At 46.8% G+C, this 16167-nt stretch overlaps 1 protein-coding gene across 2 annotated transcripts; it reads right to left on the reverse strand.

Annotated features, from left to right (window-relative positions):
* Positions 1–573: 573 nt before the first annotated feature.
* ZNF619 (zinc finger protein 619) lies at positions 574–12321 on the reverse strand. 2 transcript variants are annotated; one of them, XM_026496781.4, is made up of 5 exons: positions 12163–12321; positions 11552–11636; positions 7291–7417; positions 6607–6723; positions 574–3998 (listed from the first exon to the last, which is right to left on the reverse strand). In XM_026496781.4, exons 2-5 carry the CDS (start codon positions 11594–11596, stop codon positions 2575–2577), a joined length of 1713 nt encoding a protein of 570 aa, XP_026352566.1. In that variant the 5' UTR covers positions 11597–11636; positions 12163–12321; the 3' UTR covers positions 574–2574. The 2 variants fall into 2 exon arrangements, with proteins under 2 accessions (XP_026352566.1, XP_048072228.1); XM_048216271.2 differs by having other exon boundaries at positions 6607–6720; positions 12163–12302.
* Positions 12322–16167: the final 3846 nt, after the last annotated feature.

Genomic DNA, 16167 nt, shown 5'->3' on the forward strand with positions numbered 1-16167 from the left:
GTAAAAAGGAACTAAAATGTGGAGTCTGTGCTCTAACCTCTGAGGTCTTAATAGAACCAGACTTGACATACTGAGTGCTAACCTGAGGACAAGGCCAGAAACTAGAGAATTGGCCCGATTTCACACTATAAACACTGAGGACAGCAAAGCACATTACACTTTAGACTGGACTGTAGGAGCAAGTCTGCCCACTGCATACCTGATCTCTATTACAGTAAAGGATACAGGGAGTGTACAGAATGAGATCTCTCTGACGGTGCTACTTAGAAATCTCAGCTTTGGGGGATGAGGGCTAGGGTAGGAGCAGTTGAGGGAGTTGGAGGGAGTACCTGCTGGAGGCCTATTCCTTTGGGAGGTATGGCGGTGGTAGCTACGTTAAAGGAGAAATCATGCAGCCACATTGTTTTTATGACCAGCCAACTTCCATGTTGGAGTGGTTGTGGAAAGATAAATAAAATCAAAAACTATAACAAGAAATGAACCAGATGAGATAGATTACATATATATATGTATGTATGTGTATGTATATATATATATAATGTGTGTGAAAGAGAAAATAATAACAAAGAAACCACAATTGTCACTTTGCTGTATTTCAACTGCTTTTCTTAACAGTGATTCAGGGTGAGGGATTTTTGCATTTGCAGTTTGAAAGCTCTGATCACAGCTGAGAAGGTAAATTTGGTTTCTGCCTTTTCTTCTCCTGAACTCTAGTATTGCACAAACCTTATCAAGGAAGAAAATACAGAAAAATCTCCAACATCCCACAAACCATTTAAATATCTCCCTATGCTGAGGGTGATGGAAATTTTCTTTATCTTGGTTAAACAACTATTCATTTGTCAAAATTCACCAAACTGTCTACTTTAAAAGGGTAAAGGCTATAAAGTATATCCCAATAGGCCTAACCAGAGCCAAAAACAAAATGTTTCTTTATGCCCTTCCTTGCAGACATAATTGTATGGTGTTATCAGAACAGCATACATATCTTTTCCTTAGGGCTTATTCCTGCTTAGCTATTTAAAGTACCTTTCCAGGACGCCTGGGTGGCTTAGTCATTAGGCATCTGCCTTTGGCTTGGGTCATGATCCCAGAGTCCTGGGATCGAGTCCCACATTGGGCTCCTTGCTCAGCAGGGAGCCTGCTTCTCCCTCTGTCTGCCACTCCCTCTGCTTGTGCTCTCTCTCTCTGGCAAACAAATAAATAAAATCTTTTAAAAACTTAAAAAAAAAATAAAGTATGTTTCTATGTTGCTACACTGTCCTGAAGCAGTGGTTGTGAGAAGGATCAGGGCCCATACCACTAGATGGAAAGTATGGCCAAACCAGTGACATCATAACATCTGGTAAGATTAGTGCCCATAAACAGGGGCACCTGGGCGGCTCAGTCAGTTGAGCGTCCGACTCTTGAACTCAGCTCAGGTCATGATCTCAGGGCTGTGAGATCAAGCCTCAAGTGGGGCTCTGTGCTCAGTGCAGAGTCGGCTTGTGATTCTTTCCCTCTCCTTCTGCCCCTCCTCCTGCTTTCGTGCCACATACATGCATACACTAAATAAGTAAAAAAATAAAATCTTAAAAAAAAAAAAAAGATTAGTGTTCATACACACTTCTTGGTGTTATCAAAGTAGTTCATTATAAAATTAACTTAAAAGCATCTGGACTCAAAAATTCAGATTTAATCACAGAGGACGTGGAGGAGGTGTCACAACACATCCCCATGAGTTATGAACTCTCCTGTGAGGCAGGAGCTACAGCAAGTCAGGGTCAGGTTTCTCTCCTTCCCTCAGAGGTTCGTCAGTGTGATGCCAACAAGTTCACTCCATGTATGACTGAGAAATGGCTACACCCAGGCACCAGCCCTCTACTGCACGGGCCCAAATCATTTTTCGTACCTACGTGTTTGAGTGGGCATTGAAATTCAACAAGGATGTGGACAGGAATATAAAAGGAACCCAAACAGAAAAGCCACATTCCCTTCCAATCAAGTTTAGAGACGTGATTTTACATTCTTGCTATCAATGCTGACTTATCACTTCATATTCTTTTTCCTGGTTATTTCCTTGGTCTACTGCTTAGTTACACATGATACTCATCATGGTCATTATCAAGGTACTAAGAAGTCCCAGGCTCTGATTCCACACAGTGAGCCTTGCTACTGCCCCACCAAAAGGCCCTCCTAATTCCTGAAAGCCATCACTGGATATTTTCTCTGCTTACCTCCTCCCATGGGCTTTGCATCTCTCCTATTTCTTGAATCACAACAGGCCATGTCATTGGAATGCCATCTCCCTAAGCCCCAGAATGTTCTGTAAACTCTACCAAATCTAGTAGAGAAGGCAGGTGCAGATTGATGGTACAGGCCCAAACTGGACACCATAAAGGACAACTCCTACCATTTTCTACCCAGGGGACTGAAAAGAGGAATCAAACATGATTCTTACGTGTAAAAACACACATGGAGTTGGGAAAACAACAATGAGTACACAGACCCAGAAGAGAAACAACACAGGCATGGTCAGGAGCCCGGGGAAACTGACAACTTTAGGTGGGTGGGTGGTCGAGCACATAAGGGAGCTCATGGGGAGTAGGACAAAGGATTCAGGCTCCCAGGGGAAGTGAGATCCTGAAAGAAATGCACTATTTGAACAGGGGAAGAACTGGCCATTTCAGATGAGGGGAGCAGCACAAAGAGAGGCAGGGAGGGAGGAAAGAGCGCGGGGTGTGGGGAAGATGGGGCCGCCCCTGGCACAGTGGGGGCAGAGCGCACATGCTGGGCAGGCAGAGCGGGGAGGCCAGAAGCGGAGCAGCGGGGCCCAACGGTGGCTGGCCCTGTCACTTGGGCTGCTTTCTTGCGAGCATGCAACTTCTGGTGCTGAATGAAACTTGCGCTCCACTTGAAGGCTTTCCCACACATCTTACACTCATAAGGCCTCTCCCCAGTGTGGAGCCGCTGATGCTGGACCAGGGTGACCTTCTGATTGAATGCCTTCCCGCACTCCTGGCAGCCATAGGGCTTCTCCCCAGTGTGGATTCGCTGGTGTACTGTAAAGCGGGAGCTACAGCTGAACGTTTTCCAGCACTCTTTGCATTTGTAGAGCTTCTCCCCAGTGTGGAGCCTCTGGTGCTGGAGAAACACGGAGCTCCGGCGGAAGGCCTTCCCACACTCCTTACACTCATAGGGCTTCTCCCCGGTGTGGATGCGCTGGTGCTGAATGAGGACTGAATTTGAACTGAAACTTTTCCCGCACACCTGACACTCGTAGGGCTTCTCCCCGGTGTGGATGCGCTCATGGACGATGCGGTCATAGCTACACCTGAAAGCCTTCCCACAGTCCTTACACTGAAAGGGTTTCTCCCCAGTGTGGATTCGCTGATGCCGGATGAGTTTTGAGTTGTAGCTGAAGGTTTTCCCACAGTCCTGACATCCGAAGGGCTTCTCTCCACCGTGGAGCTTCTGGTGCTGAAGGAGGTGGGAATTTTGACCGAAGGCTTGTCCACACTCCTGACACGAGTAAGGCTTCTCCCCGGTGTGGGTTTTCTGGTGCCGGGAGAGTTTTGAGTTATATCTGAAGGCTTTCCCGCACTCTCTGCACTTGTAGGGCTTGTCATCAGCGTGAATCCTCTGATGCTGCAGAAGGTCTGAATGTTGGCTGAAATATCGGCCACACTCACCACATTTATAAAACGCCTGTCCTCCCGGGAGACCCTGCTTTGTCAGCAAGTGGGTGCTGACACGGGTGCCCCCTTCTAGCTTCCTGCCGGCCTCCTCTCTTCTGATGATGGGGGATCTGCAGTCCTGCATCAGCAAGTCTGTGAAACCTCCTTGGTTTGTTTTCTCCCCCACGTCACATGGCTGGGGCCTCCCTAAGTTGTCCTTAAGGTGAGGGTGCCCGGGAGCTTCTGTGAGCAGGCGCTCCGCCATCAGTCTGTGGGCTGCTAATTCTTTAGAAATGTTCGGTCTTGGGCTTTGCGCCTCACTCTCGGTCTTGTTTTTACCACCTAGCATGATAAAAAGAAAACAGAGGAGGCACTGAAGCTAGAAAGGTAGAGTTTACTTAAAAAAAAAAAAAAAGAAAGAAAAGAAAAAGAAAATAAAGTGATGCATTTTGATGCATTTATGACAGATTTTATACTATTTTGGTCTATTTAAGTCTAGTGTAATCCAGACTAATTTTTTTTTTAACTGAGTCTTCTCTATTAGAAGAACTAGGTTTTTTACAACCACGTAATTTTTCAAATTTTATTTATGTATTTATTTTTCTCAAGTAATCTCTACACCCAATGTGGGGCTTGAGCTCATGACCCTGAAATCAAGAGTCACATGCTCTACCCACCAAGCCTGCCAGGCACGCCAAACTAATTTTCAAATGCTGAGCACAACTCATTGATGAGCTGTTACCCAGAGTTTAAAAGATACAGTTTGATATTCTCAAGGGCAGTAGTCCTCAAAGTGTGGCCCCTGGACCACCATCACCTGGGAATCTGTTGGGAATGCAAATTCCCGGGCCCTGCCCCAGTCCTGTTGAATTAGAACCTCTGGAGGTGGTATCCAGCAAGTCCATGTTCTAACAAGCCCCTCGTGAGATTCTGATGCTCACTGGAATTGGAAACCACTGATCTAGAAGCTAAAAAGGCAGGTGGAAGCTGTTCTTGTACTTGTTTCAAGCTGCAATGCCATAAGGCAGCCCCTCGACACCTGTGGCTCCTTAAATTTTTTTTATTTTTATTTTTTTGGCTGTTTAAAGATTTTATTTATTTATTTGAAAGAGAGAGAGAGTGTGAGCAAGAGCATGAATGGAGAAAGGTGCAGAGGGAGAAGTGGATTCCCCGCTGAGCAGGGAGCCCAATATGGGGCTCAATCCCAGGACCCTGAGATCATGACCCGAGCCAAAGGCAGACACTTAACCAACTGAGATATGGCTACTAAATTTAATTAAAGTGGAACATAATTTAAAATTCAGTTCCTGGGCGCCTGGGTGGCTTAGTCATTAAGTGTCTGCCTTTGGCTCAGGTCATGATGCGGGGTCCTGGGATTGAGTCCCACATCGGGTTCCCTGCTTGGCGGGGAAGCCTGCTTCTCCTCTCCCTCTGCCTGCTGCTCCCCCTGCTGTCTTCTCTCTGCATGTCAAATAAACAAATAAAATCTTTAAAAAATAATAATAAAATTCAGTTCCTTGTTTGCAATAGCCACAGTTCAAGTGCTGATGAGGACAATGGCTATCATATTGGGCAGCACAGATATGGAACATTCCAGTCACTAGACAGTGTCCTATTGGACAGCACTGGCTTAACACCATGGGCAGACTAAACAGACAATGCACAGATGTGACAAAGGGAAACACTGACCACTGCAGGTGGTCGGGGAAAGATTTCTCAACAAGATGATGGGAGTGGGACGCCTGGGTGGCTCAGGTTAAGTGTCTGCCTTCGGCTCAGGTCATGACCTCAGGGTCCTGGGATCGAGCCCTGTGTTGGGCTCCCTACTCAGTGGGGTGTCTGCTTCTCCCTCTGCCCCTCTCTCTCTTGCTCTCTCTCAAATAAATAAATAAAATCTTTTTTTTTTAAAGATTTTATTTATTTATTCGACAGAGATAGAGACAGCCAGCGAGAGAGGGAACACAAGCAGGGGGAGTGGGAGAGGAAGAAGCAGGCTCATAGCGGAGAAGCCCGATGTGGGGCTCGATCCCATAACGCTGGGATCACGCCCTGAGCCGAAGGCAGACGCTTAACCGCTATGCCACCCAGGCGCCCCATTAAATAAAATCTTTAAAAAAAAAATGATGGGAAGTGCTGAGTCAACCCAAAGGCACTGAGAAGACAGAAGTGGGGCTGAATTAGGAAGGAGCGTTTGGTTTACAAGACTCTGAACAACATAAGGGATGGAGAGAGCATGAGCACAGGGCCACCTGAATGAGAAGGGTAAACCCCCAATCTCTGAATGGTTCTCATTCACCTCAATTCTGTACCTTTCAGAAAAGGAAACCATTCGTTCCCAACAAATAAACAGGCTTTCTTTCAAGAGCTAATTTATAGTGTTAAGGAATTCATAAAAATTCCCTTCCCATGTACAGTTTCATACACACACATACATAAATTGTTCTCATAACAGGTTCTGGGGCACTGCGTGGCTTAGTCGGTTGAGCATCAACTCTTGGTTTTGGCTCCAGTCATGATCTTAGGGTTGTGGGATCGAGCCCCACATCAGGCTCCGTGCTCAGTGCAGAGTCTGCTTAAGACTCTCTCCCCCTCTCCCTCTGCCCCTCCCCCTTTCTCTCTCTCTCTCTGGAATAATAAATAAATCTTTAGAAAAAAGAAGTTCATACTACAGTGTGTTTATGTTTCTAAATTGACCCAAAAAAGCCTATTTTCACTATGGGTTTTTGAAATCCTCTAGCTTTACAAAGAAAAATAACAGAAAACGAAATTTTCAGATGGGTCTCTTCCAGTACGGGGCTGAAACTCTAGCGAGGGGCACTTTTCTGAAAGAGAGTGACCATCTTCATCCTCGCAAGAACTTGTATGACAGAAGCAAAACTTTTTTCATGTTGAATCATTAAAAGACAGGAGGATGCCAAGCCAGAGGAAAGTGGTAGGTTCTCCTGCTTACCTGTGTGGACCCCTCCCAGGGCCTCTCCCTCAATGGCTATCCAGGGATCCAGGCCCCAGCGTGCTTCCCCTCGCTCCAGCTGGAGTATCAGATCTGGTTTGGGGAATGGAAATGCTGCTGAGGAGAAAGAAAAGGAACAGGAAGCTGAGGAGAGTCCCTGCTGACCCCCTCAGTCCACCCTCTGCTTTGCCAGGTGAACAAGTCAACATCCCAGGACACTAAGTGAGCTCAGTGTGGAGAGAATCTGGGGGTCTCAGGAGGGCTCAAATTGTTTTGTTCAAGAGGAAGCTTACTGGGGCTCTATCAGAGAAGACAGAAAGCTCCTACTGTCATTACAGGAATGTACAGGGGGTCCTAGGAGACTCTCACACAGGGGAGATGGGGCCCAGGACTCCAGGGAACTGGAAGAGTAGAGGATCAAAGGTGGGGCCACCAGAAACCCTCTCAGCTCTCAGCCCAGAGCAAAAACCCCTCTGAGGAGAGTCCAGGAAACAAGGAAGAGGCAAGTCCTGCTGAAAACCAAAGTGAGCCTAGATCTTTCTCCATTAGCTCTTCCATAATGGGGGATTAGGGAGCTCAGCTCATGGCACATCAGTCCTGGGGATATGAGAGACCCCAGATCCACCAAGGAGGAAGCAAAGGGCCCTTCAGACAGAGCTGGTTCAGGGACAAGGAATGACTTACCCAAGGAAGTTATGTTTGCATAATTCTCCAGCATCACCTCCCGGTACAGGGCCCTCTGTGTGGGATCCAGGCTGGCCCACTGGTTCTGGGTGAAGTACACGGCCACATCCTCAAAGGTCACTGGCTCCTGAAAAAAGAAGTTCCTGCTCAAGTCCTGTGTGAGGAAGAGGAGGGGCCTGAACTCCAGGGATGTCCTGCCTCTACTGGAGTCCATGGCTCTGAGCCCCATGGGAGGCTTGTACTGGCAAGGAGAGCCACAACCGTACCCCAGTCGGGGACAGCTGTCAGCACACTTTCAATGTGCACACCTTTGGGGCACCTCTGCCTGATGGCCACATCAACCCCCTATCTGGTTCCATGAGCTGGGTCGATCTTTCTGGTATGTTTTCTAAGATGACCATAGCAGGTATCTTTTTTTTTTTTTTTAAAGATTTTATTTATTTATTCGACAGAGATAGAGACAGCCAGCGAGAGAGGGAACACAAGCAGGGGGAGTGGGAGAGGAAGAAGGAGGCTCATAGTGGAGGAGCCTGATGTGGGGCTCGATCCCATAATGCCGGGATCACGCCCTGAGCTGAAGGCAGACGCTTAACCACTGTGCCACCCAGGCACCCCAGGTATCTGTCTTTTACCTTGACTCCATCCACTCGGTTTCTCTCTGGTCTTCCCCCTCCATGTGTTTTCGACAGAGGAACAATTCCATGGGCACAGAGTTCCTTTCACTCTGGCTGGTTCTCCCTCTTTCTGCCATCTTGCCTTATCAGAGAGTTGGCTGTTCTTTGAAGGCAATGTGCAGTGTCGCCCCCTCTCCTAACACCCGACTCCAGGGACAGGATGGCAGTCTCCATCCTTGAGCAGGCACCTGCCCCCAGATCACCTAAGCTCCGTCCGACGTGCCGACGCTTCCCTCTGCACCAGGTGTGTCTCCCTGCCTCCCAATGGGGCCATTTCCACCTTCTCAGGGGAGAAGGAAACCATCCCTTGTCCTGTTTAAACTACTTTTACATCAATTCGTTCAATCATCAGAACACACGCGTGAGGTAAGAATTCTCTATTATGATGGGAATCGATGAAATCAAGCACTTTGAAATAGACAAATGGGAGTCCTCTTTATCTGAGTATCTATCGCAAGGTTGTGTAAGGAAGCAAACATTTCGATATGAACTGACCGCTTATACAAGTGAGTGGCACTGTACCGTCTCTCCTTGACTTACAGTGATCTCTACCCCAGTCTGTCATGTCAACAACTTCTCTGTGCCTAGTGTCTGCCAGGGTGAAGAAACACAACTACAGACGTACTACAGGATGGCAGCCATCATGGTAAAGATTGGTTCAGACAAGAATCATCCATGGATGCTACATTGAGGAGGAAATTTTGACAAGGAGCAGGATACTTGCATGATCGTAAGTGTCTCCCCATAGATTTCTGATGAGTTGCAAGGGACAGATAGTAACTATACACTGAAGAAATCAGGTATCACTTTGACCAGGAAGTTTAAATGTGGCTCGTGAGACTGAGGAACTGAATTTCTCATTTTTAACTTAATTCTGAACAGGCACATATAGCTAGTGGCTGCCTTACCGGACACTGCCCCCTGGATGTTAACCAACCTTCTGTCTTTACTTCCTTCACAGCCAACAGCTGGGAACATGGACCTGACCTTCCTTCCTCATATCATGGCTTTTACCCCTCCACACCTCTGAGACAGCCCTGTAATTATCAGTGCATTCCTTGTTTTCTACAACATTCAGCTTCTCAACATTCTGTTCCATCTCTGATCACTCTGCTTCTGTCCTCTGCTAGCATTCACTCCTTCTCCATGACGAAGCGGGGCTCTTGATTTCCCTATACGGGAAGTGGGTTCAGAGGCAGCACAGCACAGGGGCGAACAGCACGGGCTTCAGAACAGTGCTTCTCCACGGGGAAATGGCCAGCAGGAGACACAGGGCACTCACTGTCTGGAACTCTTTTTTCTTTTTTAAGATTTATTTATTTACTTGAGAAAGAGAGCTCACGTACAGGTGGGGGCGGGGGCAGAGGGAAAGGGAGAAGCTGACTCCTCACTGAGTGCAGAGCCCAATGTGCGATCCCAGGACCCCAAAATCATGACCTGAGCATCCAAAGGCAGACACTTAACTGACTGAGCCACCCAGGCGTTCCTGGACACGTTTTTAGTTGTCACAACCATGGGGTGTGGGGGTGCTACTGGCATCTAGGGGGTAGAGGCCAGGAATGCTGTTAATCATCGTACGATACATAGGACAGCCCCCCCCCCCAACAATTATCTGGTTCAAAATGTCAATAGTGCTGAGACTGACAAACTCAGCTCTAGGGCCAGACCCCTTAGGTTCAAATTCCATCTCTGATAACCATCAGCTGTGTGACCTTGGATGAGATATTCGGGGCCTCAGTTTCCCCACTTGGAAAACTGGGATAATAGGAGTATGTATCTTATAAGGTTCTTGTAAGGGTGGAATGAGTTAATACATGTAAAGAACTAAAATATCGCCTGGCACATGTTGTTATATACATCTCAGCACTTACAAGTACAGATGAGATTAGGGGAACATTTCTCACAGAGATTGTAGATAAGACTGACTGTTGTCTAGGGATGCCTGAGTGGCTCAATCGGTTAAGCGGCCGACTCTAGATTTTGGCTCAGGTCATGATCCCAGGATGTGGGGATCGAGCCCCACGTCAGGCTTTGCGCTCAGTGGGAAGTCTGCTTGAGTATTCTCTCTCTCCCTCTCCCTCTGTGCCCCCCCGCCCCCACTCATACGCTCTCTCTCCCTCACTCTCTCACTCAAATAAATCTTAAAAAAAAAAAAAAAAGAAGACTGACAGTTGTCTAAACATATATGTATGTGTGTACTTTTTCCCTCCCTTTCTTTTTTAATAATAGAATCCTAATTTTACTTGCCACTGTTCCCAGCTCTGGCAACTAAGTGAGGCCAATGAAACACAAGTACAAAAACCGTTGGGGACTCTCTGGAAAGGTTCGTGAAAGAGTGCAAACTGATGAGAGGTTCGCCTTTTTTGTCATCCCTCTTCCATCTGGAATGCACGCACGAGAGCTAGAGATCAAGCAGCCACCTTGGACCATGAAGGGGCCTTGAGCGTGAGAGCCAGTGCTAGGATGGTGAAGCAGAAAAAGAGAAAGAGCCTGGTGTGTGGTAACACTGCACTGCCACAATGTCCCTGGACTGCCTCTCCCCGACTTCTCTTGTATGGGAGAGGAGCCTCTATCTCGTTTAAACCACTGTCACTTGGGGTTTCCTTACTGGAAGCCCATCCTGAGTGACTAGTATACCCCATGTAAAGCACCAGGAGAGAATAGACTGTCCCCACAGATGTTTAAACACTTCCTGACTTGGAACTAATATTGGCTTAAGTGCTGAAACAGAAGTAGACAGTCCGATGTCTACATACATATTATTCTTAAGTCTTAGATAGGGTTTCCTATTTATATGACACATCCATTACATGAGACACCAGCTTTCTCATTCCCTGATCTAGGATGCTGGAGAAAAATTCAATGCAAGCATCCTCTAGTGCAAGGAAAATTCTGGAAGGACAACTGCTTCCAGTGCTGCATGAATTTGTGCCAACAAAGGATATAGGCTTTCATCGAAGTTAAGCTGTAATCTTTGTAGTGGGCTGGAGGCACTGGCATCAGCAACAAACTCAGCATTTCAAGAATCCACCTTCCTCAACAATCCACACCCTCCAAAGGCTCCCCAGTGGTGGCTTCACTGTACCCCAACTTTGCGATCTGCAGGGCAAACTCCTCCAGTGAGAGTGACTGTTTAAATGCAGGAGGTGGCCTTCCTCTGTATGGTGTGATGCAGACTAGCACTCCCCAAATTTTAACTTGCCCATTTGTTCCCCAGATGTTGTGCAAATGTAGATTATGATTCTGGAGATCTAGGGTGGGGCCTGAGACTCTGCCTTTCCAGCAAGCCCCTTGGTGATGCCAAAGCTCACCTGTGAACCGTACTTTCATGGTCCACAGTTCTCAGGGACGTAGATTCTCACTTTTTAGGAGAGTTTCTTAACTGGTGCCTCCCTCTTTCCCAACCAACCTGATCCTCCCAAGTTTCCCTACTCAGCCTCATCACCTCCCCTAACATACTCCTCTGCCGTGTACTCAACTGAGGGATGCAAAGCTAAGCATGGGACTGGCCAGGTCTGGCTACTATTCCTGTAGTGATCGTTCATACCTGTTCTGAATGTGGAAAGCTGGAAGAAAGCTCAGCTCACCTGGGACCACACTGTCTGGAGCATGGCTGATGACCCCTGCTTCATGCACTGCCTTCTCTGTTTGGAAAAGCAGGAACCTGTGGAGCTAAGAGAGAGAATCACAAGGAGGCTGACCCTGCCTGGTTCCCCTCCTCTTTCCCCTCAGTCTCCGTGCCTGTCTCATTGGAAACAATATTCTTAGGACACTTCTGGATGTTCTCAGTGCATCTTCTCCAGTGGTTCATGCAGTGCAGCATCTGCTTCCTTTGTAAATTCTACAAATCTGCCTCGTGAGGCTGAAAATTCCTCGAAAGAATGTGTGTGAAGCAAGAGTCAAGAACTGCAGTGGATTCGTGGTTTTCAAGAAAATCCCTGGCCCGCTATGAATGAATGACTAAGTAATTCGTACAGAAGGGTTCTAGCAAAGGTGGCAAAGACCAAAACAAGCATTTAGAGAAAAGGTAGGATAACGGGACCCGAGACAAAATGCAAGTGGTGATCTGGCCCCAGGGGAAAGGGGAAGACGCTCAACGTCCCAGGGGGCGATGCTGACCGGAGACCCGACGGGAATCTGCACACTCCACCCCGGCAAGCGAGCGACGCCACGCGTCCCCGGCCCCCACCCTGAGTACCGCGAGCCGGGGGACGTCAGGCCACCTCTTCGGGGCAGGAGGGTTGATGGCGCGTCTGCGGGCCCCGACAGCCGAGCTCCGGGACTGGGCGGGCCGGGATACCACACGGAGGCGGACCGCCGAACGCCCCGCCGCTCCCGCGGGTCGCAGCCGAGGCGGAAGCGTGAGCGGAGGCGCGCCCACCCGCGCCGCTCTAGGAAGCCCGGAGGCTGGCCTTCTCCATGGTCCCGAGCCAGACCCGCCACCTGCGCCCCGGCGTCCGCTCTCCTCCCACCCTGTCCCCACCGCGCCGCGCCCCAGCGAGTGAGCACCTCCGCGGGGACACCGAGTCCGCGCCACACTCCGCGCGGGTCTGCGTGCGGGCTGTAGCGCTTGCCAGCAGTAACTTAACCTCCTCATGAATTCCCGGCCCCGGTCTCTGTCCAACGGCTCCTGGACTGTGCCCTGAGATCGCCAAGGCCCAGGTCTGACTGTCCCCGTTCTGATCCCGGCTCCACCACCTATTCACTGTGTGGCCTGTGCCAGTTACTGAAACTCTGTGCTTCAGTTTCTCCATTGGGAACGGTAGTAGTTTCGAACTCATCAACTCAGTGCAGTAATTGAGTGAGTCAACTCGTGCAAAGCACTTGTAACAACTTCTGGTTCTGCATCATGAATAAATCAGAGTAAGATCTAGCTCTCTTGTTGCGGACCTTATTGTTATTCCTGTGTGTTGTTGCCACTTTCCTATAACACACTCCCATATCTCTTTCTCCAGGCATGGCAGCAGTGTTTCCTATTGGCCAGGCATTGTGCAGAATCCTTTGAGCTAGAGTCCTATCAATCTGCCTACTATTTCTTTCTACTTGGCTAATCCACAAGCTCCTAAAACTCGAAATGTTCCAGACTGATCTTGTCATCCTTCCCTCACCCTCCTGTTTCACCTTCCAGGGTTGCCCTGTCCCTTTCCCCCAGCAAACTGCACTGTAACCCAACTAAGTGAGTTCATTCCTTGGTGAGTTACAGGTAGAGACTACAGCAGGGGGAGTTGTCCAACAAAGGAAAGTTTATTTGCAGCAAATAAGGAGATCATGGGGAATAACTTCCAAACCTGCGACTTCCACAGTGGGGGTGAGTGGGTTCTTTTTATTTCAGGTTAGGATGAATATTCAGAAAGGGGAGTTTTGTCATCACATGTAAAGGTGGGCATAAAGTTGCACAGGTGCACCTAGAAAACATGCATATACATGCATTCTGCGTCATGTTAATGAAGCTTGTGCTCCTCTGGGGTGAGATTTTAACATTATAATGAGGCAGAACATTCCGGTCCTCTGCGCAGGTGTGAGCCAGTGGTTCAAGCTCAAACTGTTTTAGGCCAGCTGGAGCTCTTCCTGTTGTTTGCCTCTAAAAGATAAGGTTAACATTCCTGTGAAGAAAGGCGGTCAGTGGGGGTCTCGTTGGGGACATTTTACCTCATTAATTCTATGGAGCATGGTTTCAGCACCACTCTTCAGCCAGCCAAGCAAATCATTCCTGTGGGAGTCCTAAATGACCCTTTCCTCTGCATCTTCTCTTACCTGGATTGCTGTACCAGGCTCCTAACTGTTCTGGTCTCCAGTCTGGCCCCCTCTGCTCCCTTCTTCCCACAGGACAGCCAGGGTGATCTAAGATATGCATCTGGTCATGACATCTGGTTCTGCTTTTAAAAACCCTTCAAAACCATTGCAACGTGATACTCTATGCAGAAAACCCAAAAGACTCCACCAAAAATTTGCTAGAACTAATAAATGAATTCAGCAAAGTCACAGGATATAAAAGCAATGTACAGAAATCTGTTGCATTTCCATACACCAATCATGAAGCAAAAGAAAAAAATCAAGGAATAGATCCCATTTACAATTGCACCAAAAATAATAAGATACCTAGGAATAAACTTTACCAAAGAGGTAAAAGATCTGTATTCTGAAAACTGTAGAACACTTATGAAGGAAATTGAAGAGGACACAAAGAAATGGAAAAACATTCCATGCTTATGGATTGGAAAAACAAACATTATTAAAATGGCTATACTACCCAAAGCAATCTACACATTTAATGCAATCCCTATTAAAATACAACCAGCATGGGTGCCTGGGTGGCTCAGTTGGTTAAATGTCTCACTTCAGCTCAGGTCATGATCCTGGGGTCCTGGGATCCAGCCCCGAGTCAGGCTCCCTGCTCAATGGGGAGACTGCTTCTCTCTCTCCCTCTGCTCATGCTCTCTCTCACACTCTCTCTCTCAAATAAATAAAATCTTAAAGAGAAAAATACCACCAGCATTTTTCACAGAACTAGAACAATCCTAAAATGTGTATGGAACAACAAAAGAGCCAGAATAGCCAAAGCAATCCTGAAAAAGAGAAGTAAAGCAGGAAGCATCATGATTCCAGACTTCAAGCTATATCACAAAGCTGTAGTCATCAAGACAGTATGGTATGGCACAAAAACAGACACATAGATCAGTGGAACAGAATAGAAAACCCAGAAGTGAACCCCCAACTATATGGTCAACTAATCTTTGACAAAGCAGGAGAGAATATCCAATGGAAAAAAAGTCTCTTCAACAAATAGTGTTGGGAAAACTGGACAGCAACATGCAGAAAGAAGAATGCAACTGGACCACTTTCTTACACCATACACAAAAATAAATTCAAAATGGATGAAAGACCTAAATGTGAGGCAGGAATCCATCAAAGTCCTACAGGAAAACACAGGCAGTAACCTCTTTGACCTCAGTTGCAGCAACTTCTTACTAGACACATTGCTGGAAGCAAGGGAAACCAAAGCAAAAATGAACTATTGGAACTTCATTAAGATAAAAAGCTTCTGCACAGTAAAGGAAATAATCAACAAAACTAAAAGGCAGCCTACGGAATGGGAGAAGATATTTGCAAATGACATATCCAATAAAGGACTAGAATCCAAAATCTATAAAGAACTTATCAAATGCAACAACCAAAAAACAAATAATCCAGCTAAGAAACGGGCAGAAGACGTGAATAGACATTTTTCCAAAGACATCCAGATGGCTAACAGACACATGAAAAGATGCTCAACATCACTCATCATCAGGGAAATACAAATCAAAACCACAATGAGATATCACCTCACACCTGTCAGAATGACTAAAATTAACAACTCAGGAAACAACGGATGTTGGCAGGCATGTGGAGAAAGAGGAACCCTCTTACACTGTTGGTGGGAATGCAAACTGATTCAGCCACTCTGAAAACAGTACGGAGTCTCCTCAAAAAGTTAAAAATAAAGCTACCCTATGACTCAACAATTGCACTACAACGTATTTACCCGAAGAATACAAAAATACAGATTCGAAGGGGCACATGCACCCCAATGCTTATAGCAGACTTATCACCAATACCCAAACTACAGAAAGAGCCCAAATGTTGGACTGATGAGCAGATAAATAAGACATGGCAAAGATGTACAAATGGAATATTACTTATCCATCAAAAAGAACGAAATCTTGCCATTTGCAATGACATGGACAGAGCTAGAGTATATTATGCTAAGTGAAATAAGTCAGAGAAAGACAAACACTATATGATTTCACACATATGTGGAATTTACGAAACAAAACAAATGAACAAATGGGAAGGGGGAAAAAAGGAGAGGGAAGCAAGCCATAAGAGATTCTTGATGATGGAGAGCAAACCAAGGGTTGATGGAGGGAGGTGGGTAGAGGATGGGCTAGATGGGTGATGGGGATTAAGGAGGGCACTTGTTGTGATGACCACTGGGTGTTGTAAGTAAGTGATGAATCACTGAATTCTACTCCTGAAACCAATATTGCACTGTATGTTAACTGCCTAGAATTTAAAAAAAAAAAAAATTTTTTTTAAAGTAGAATAGCTGTCACTTGAAGAAGTCTTTTTTTTTTTTTTTTTTTTTAGGTTTTATTTAGTTATTCGACAGAGAGAGAGAGAGAGAGCACCAGCAGGGGGAGCTACAGAGGGAGAGAGAAAAGCA

This window comes from Ursus arctos, unplaced genomic scaffold (genome assembly GCF_023065955.2).
Source record: "Ursus arctos isolate Adak ecotype North America unplaced genomic scaffold, UrsArc2.0 scaffold_20, whole genome shotgun sequence".
Taxonomy (NCBI): Eukaryota; Metazoa; Chordata; class Mammalia; order Carnivora; family Ursidae; genus Ursus; species Ursus arctos.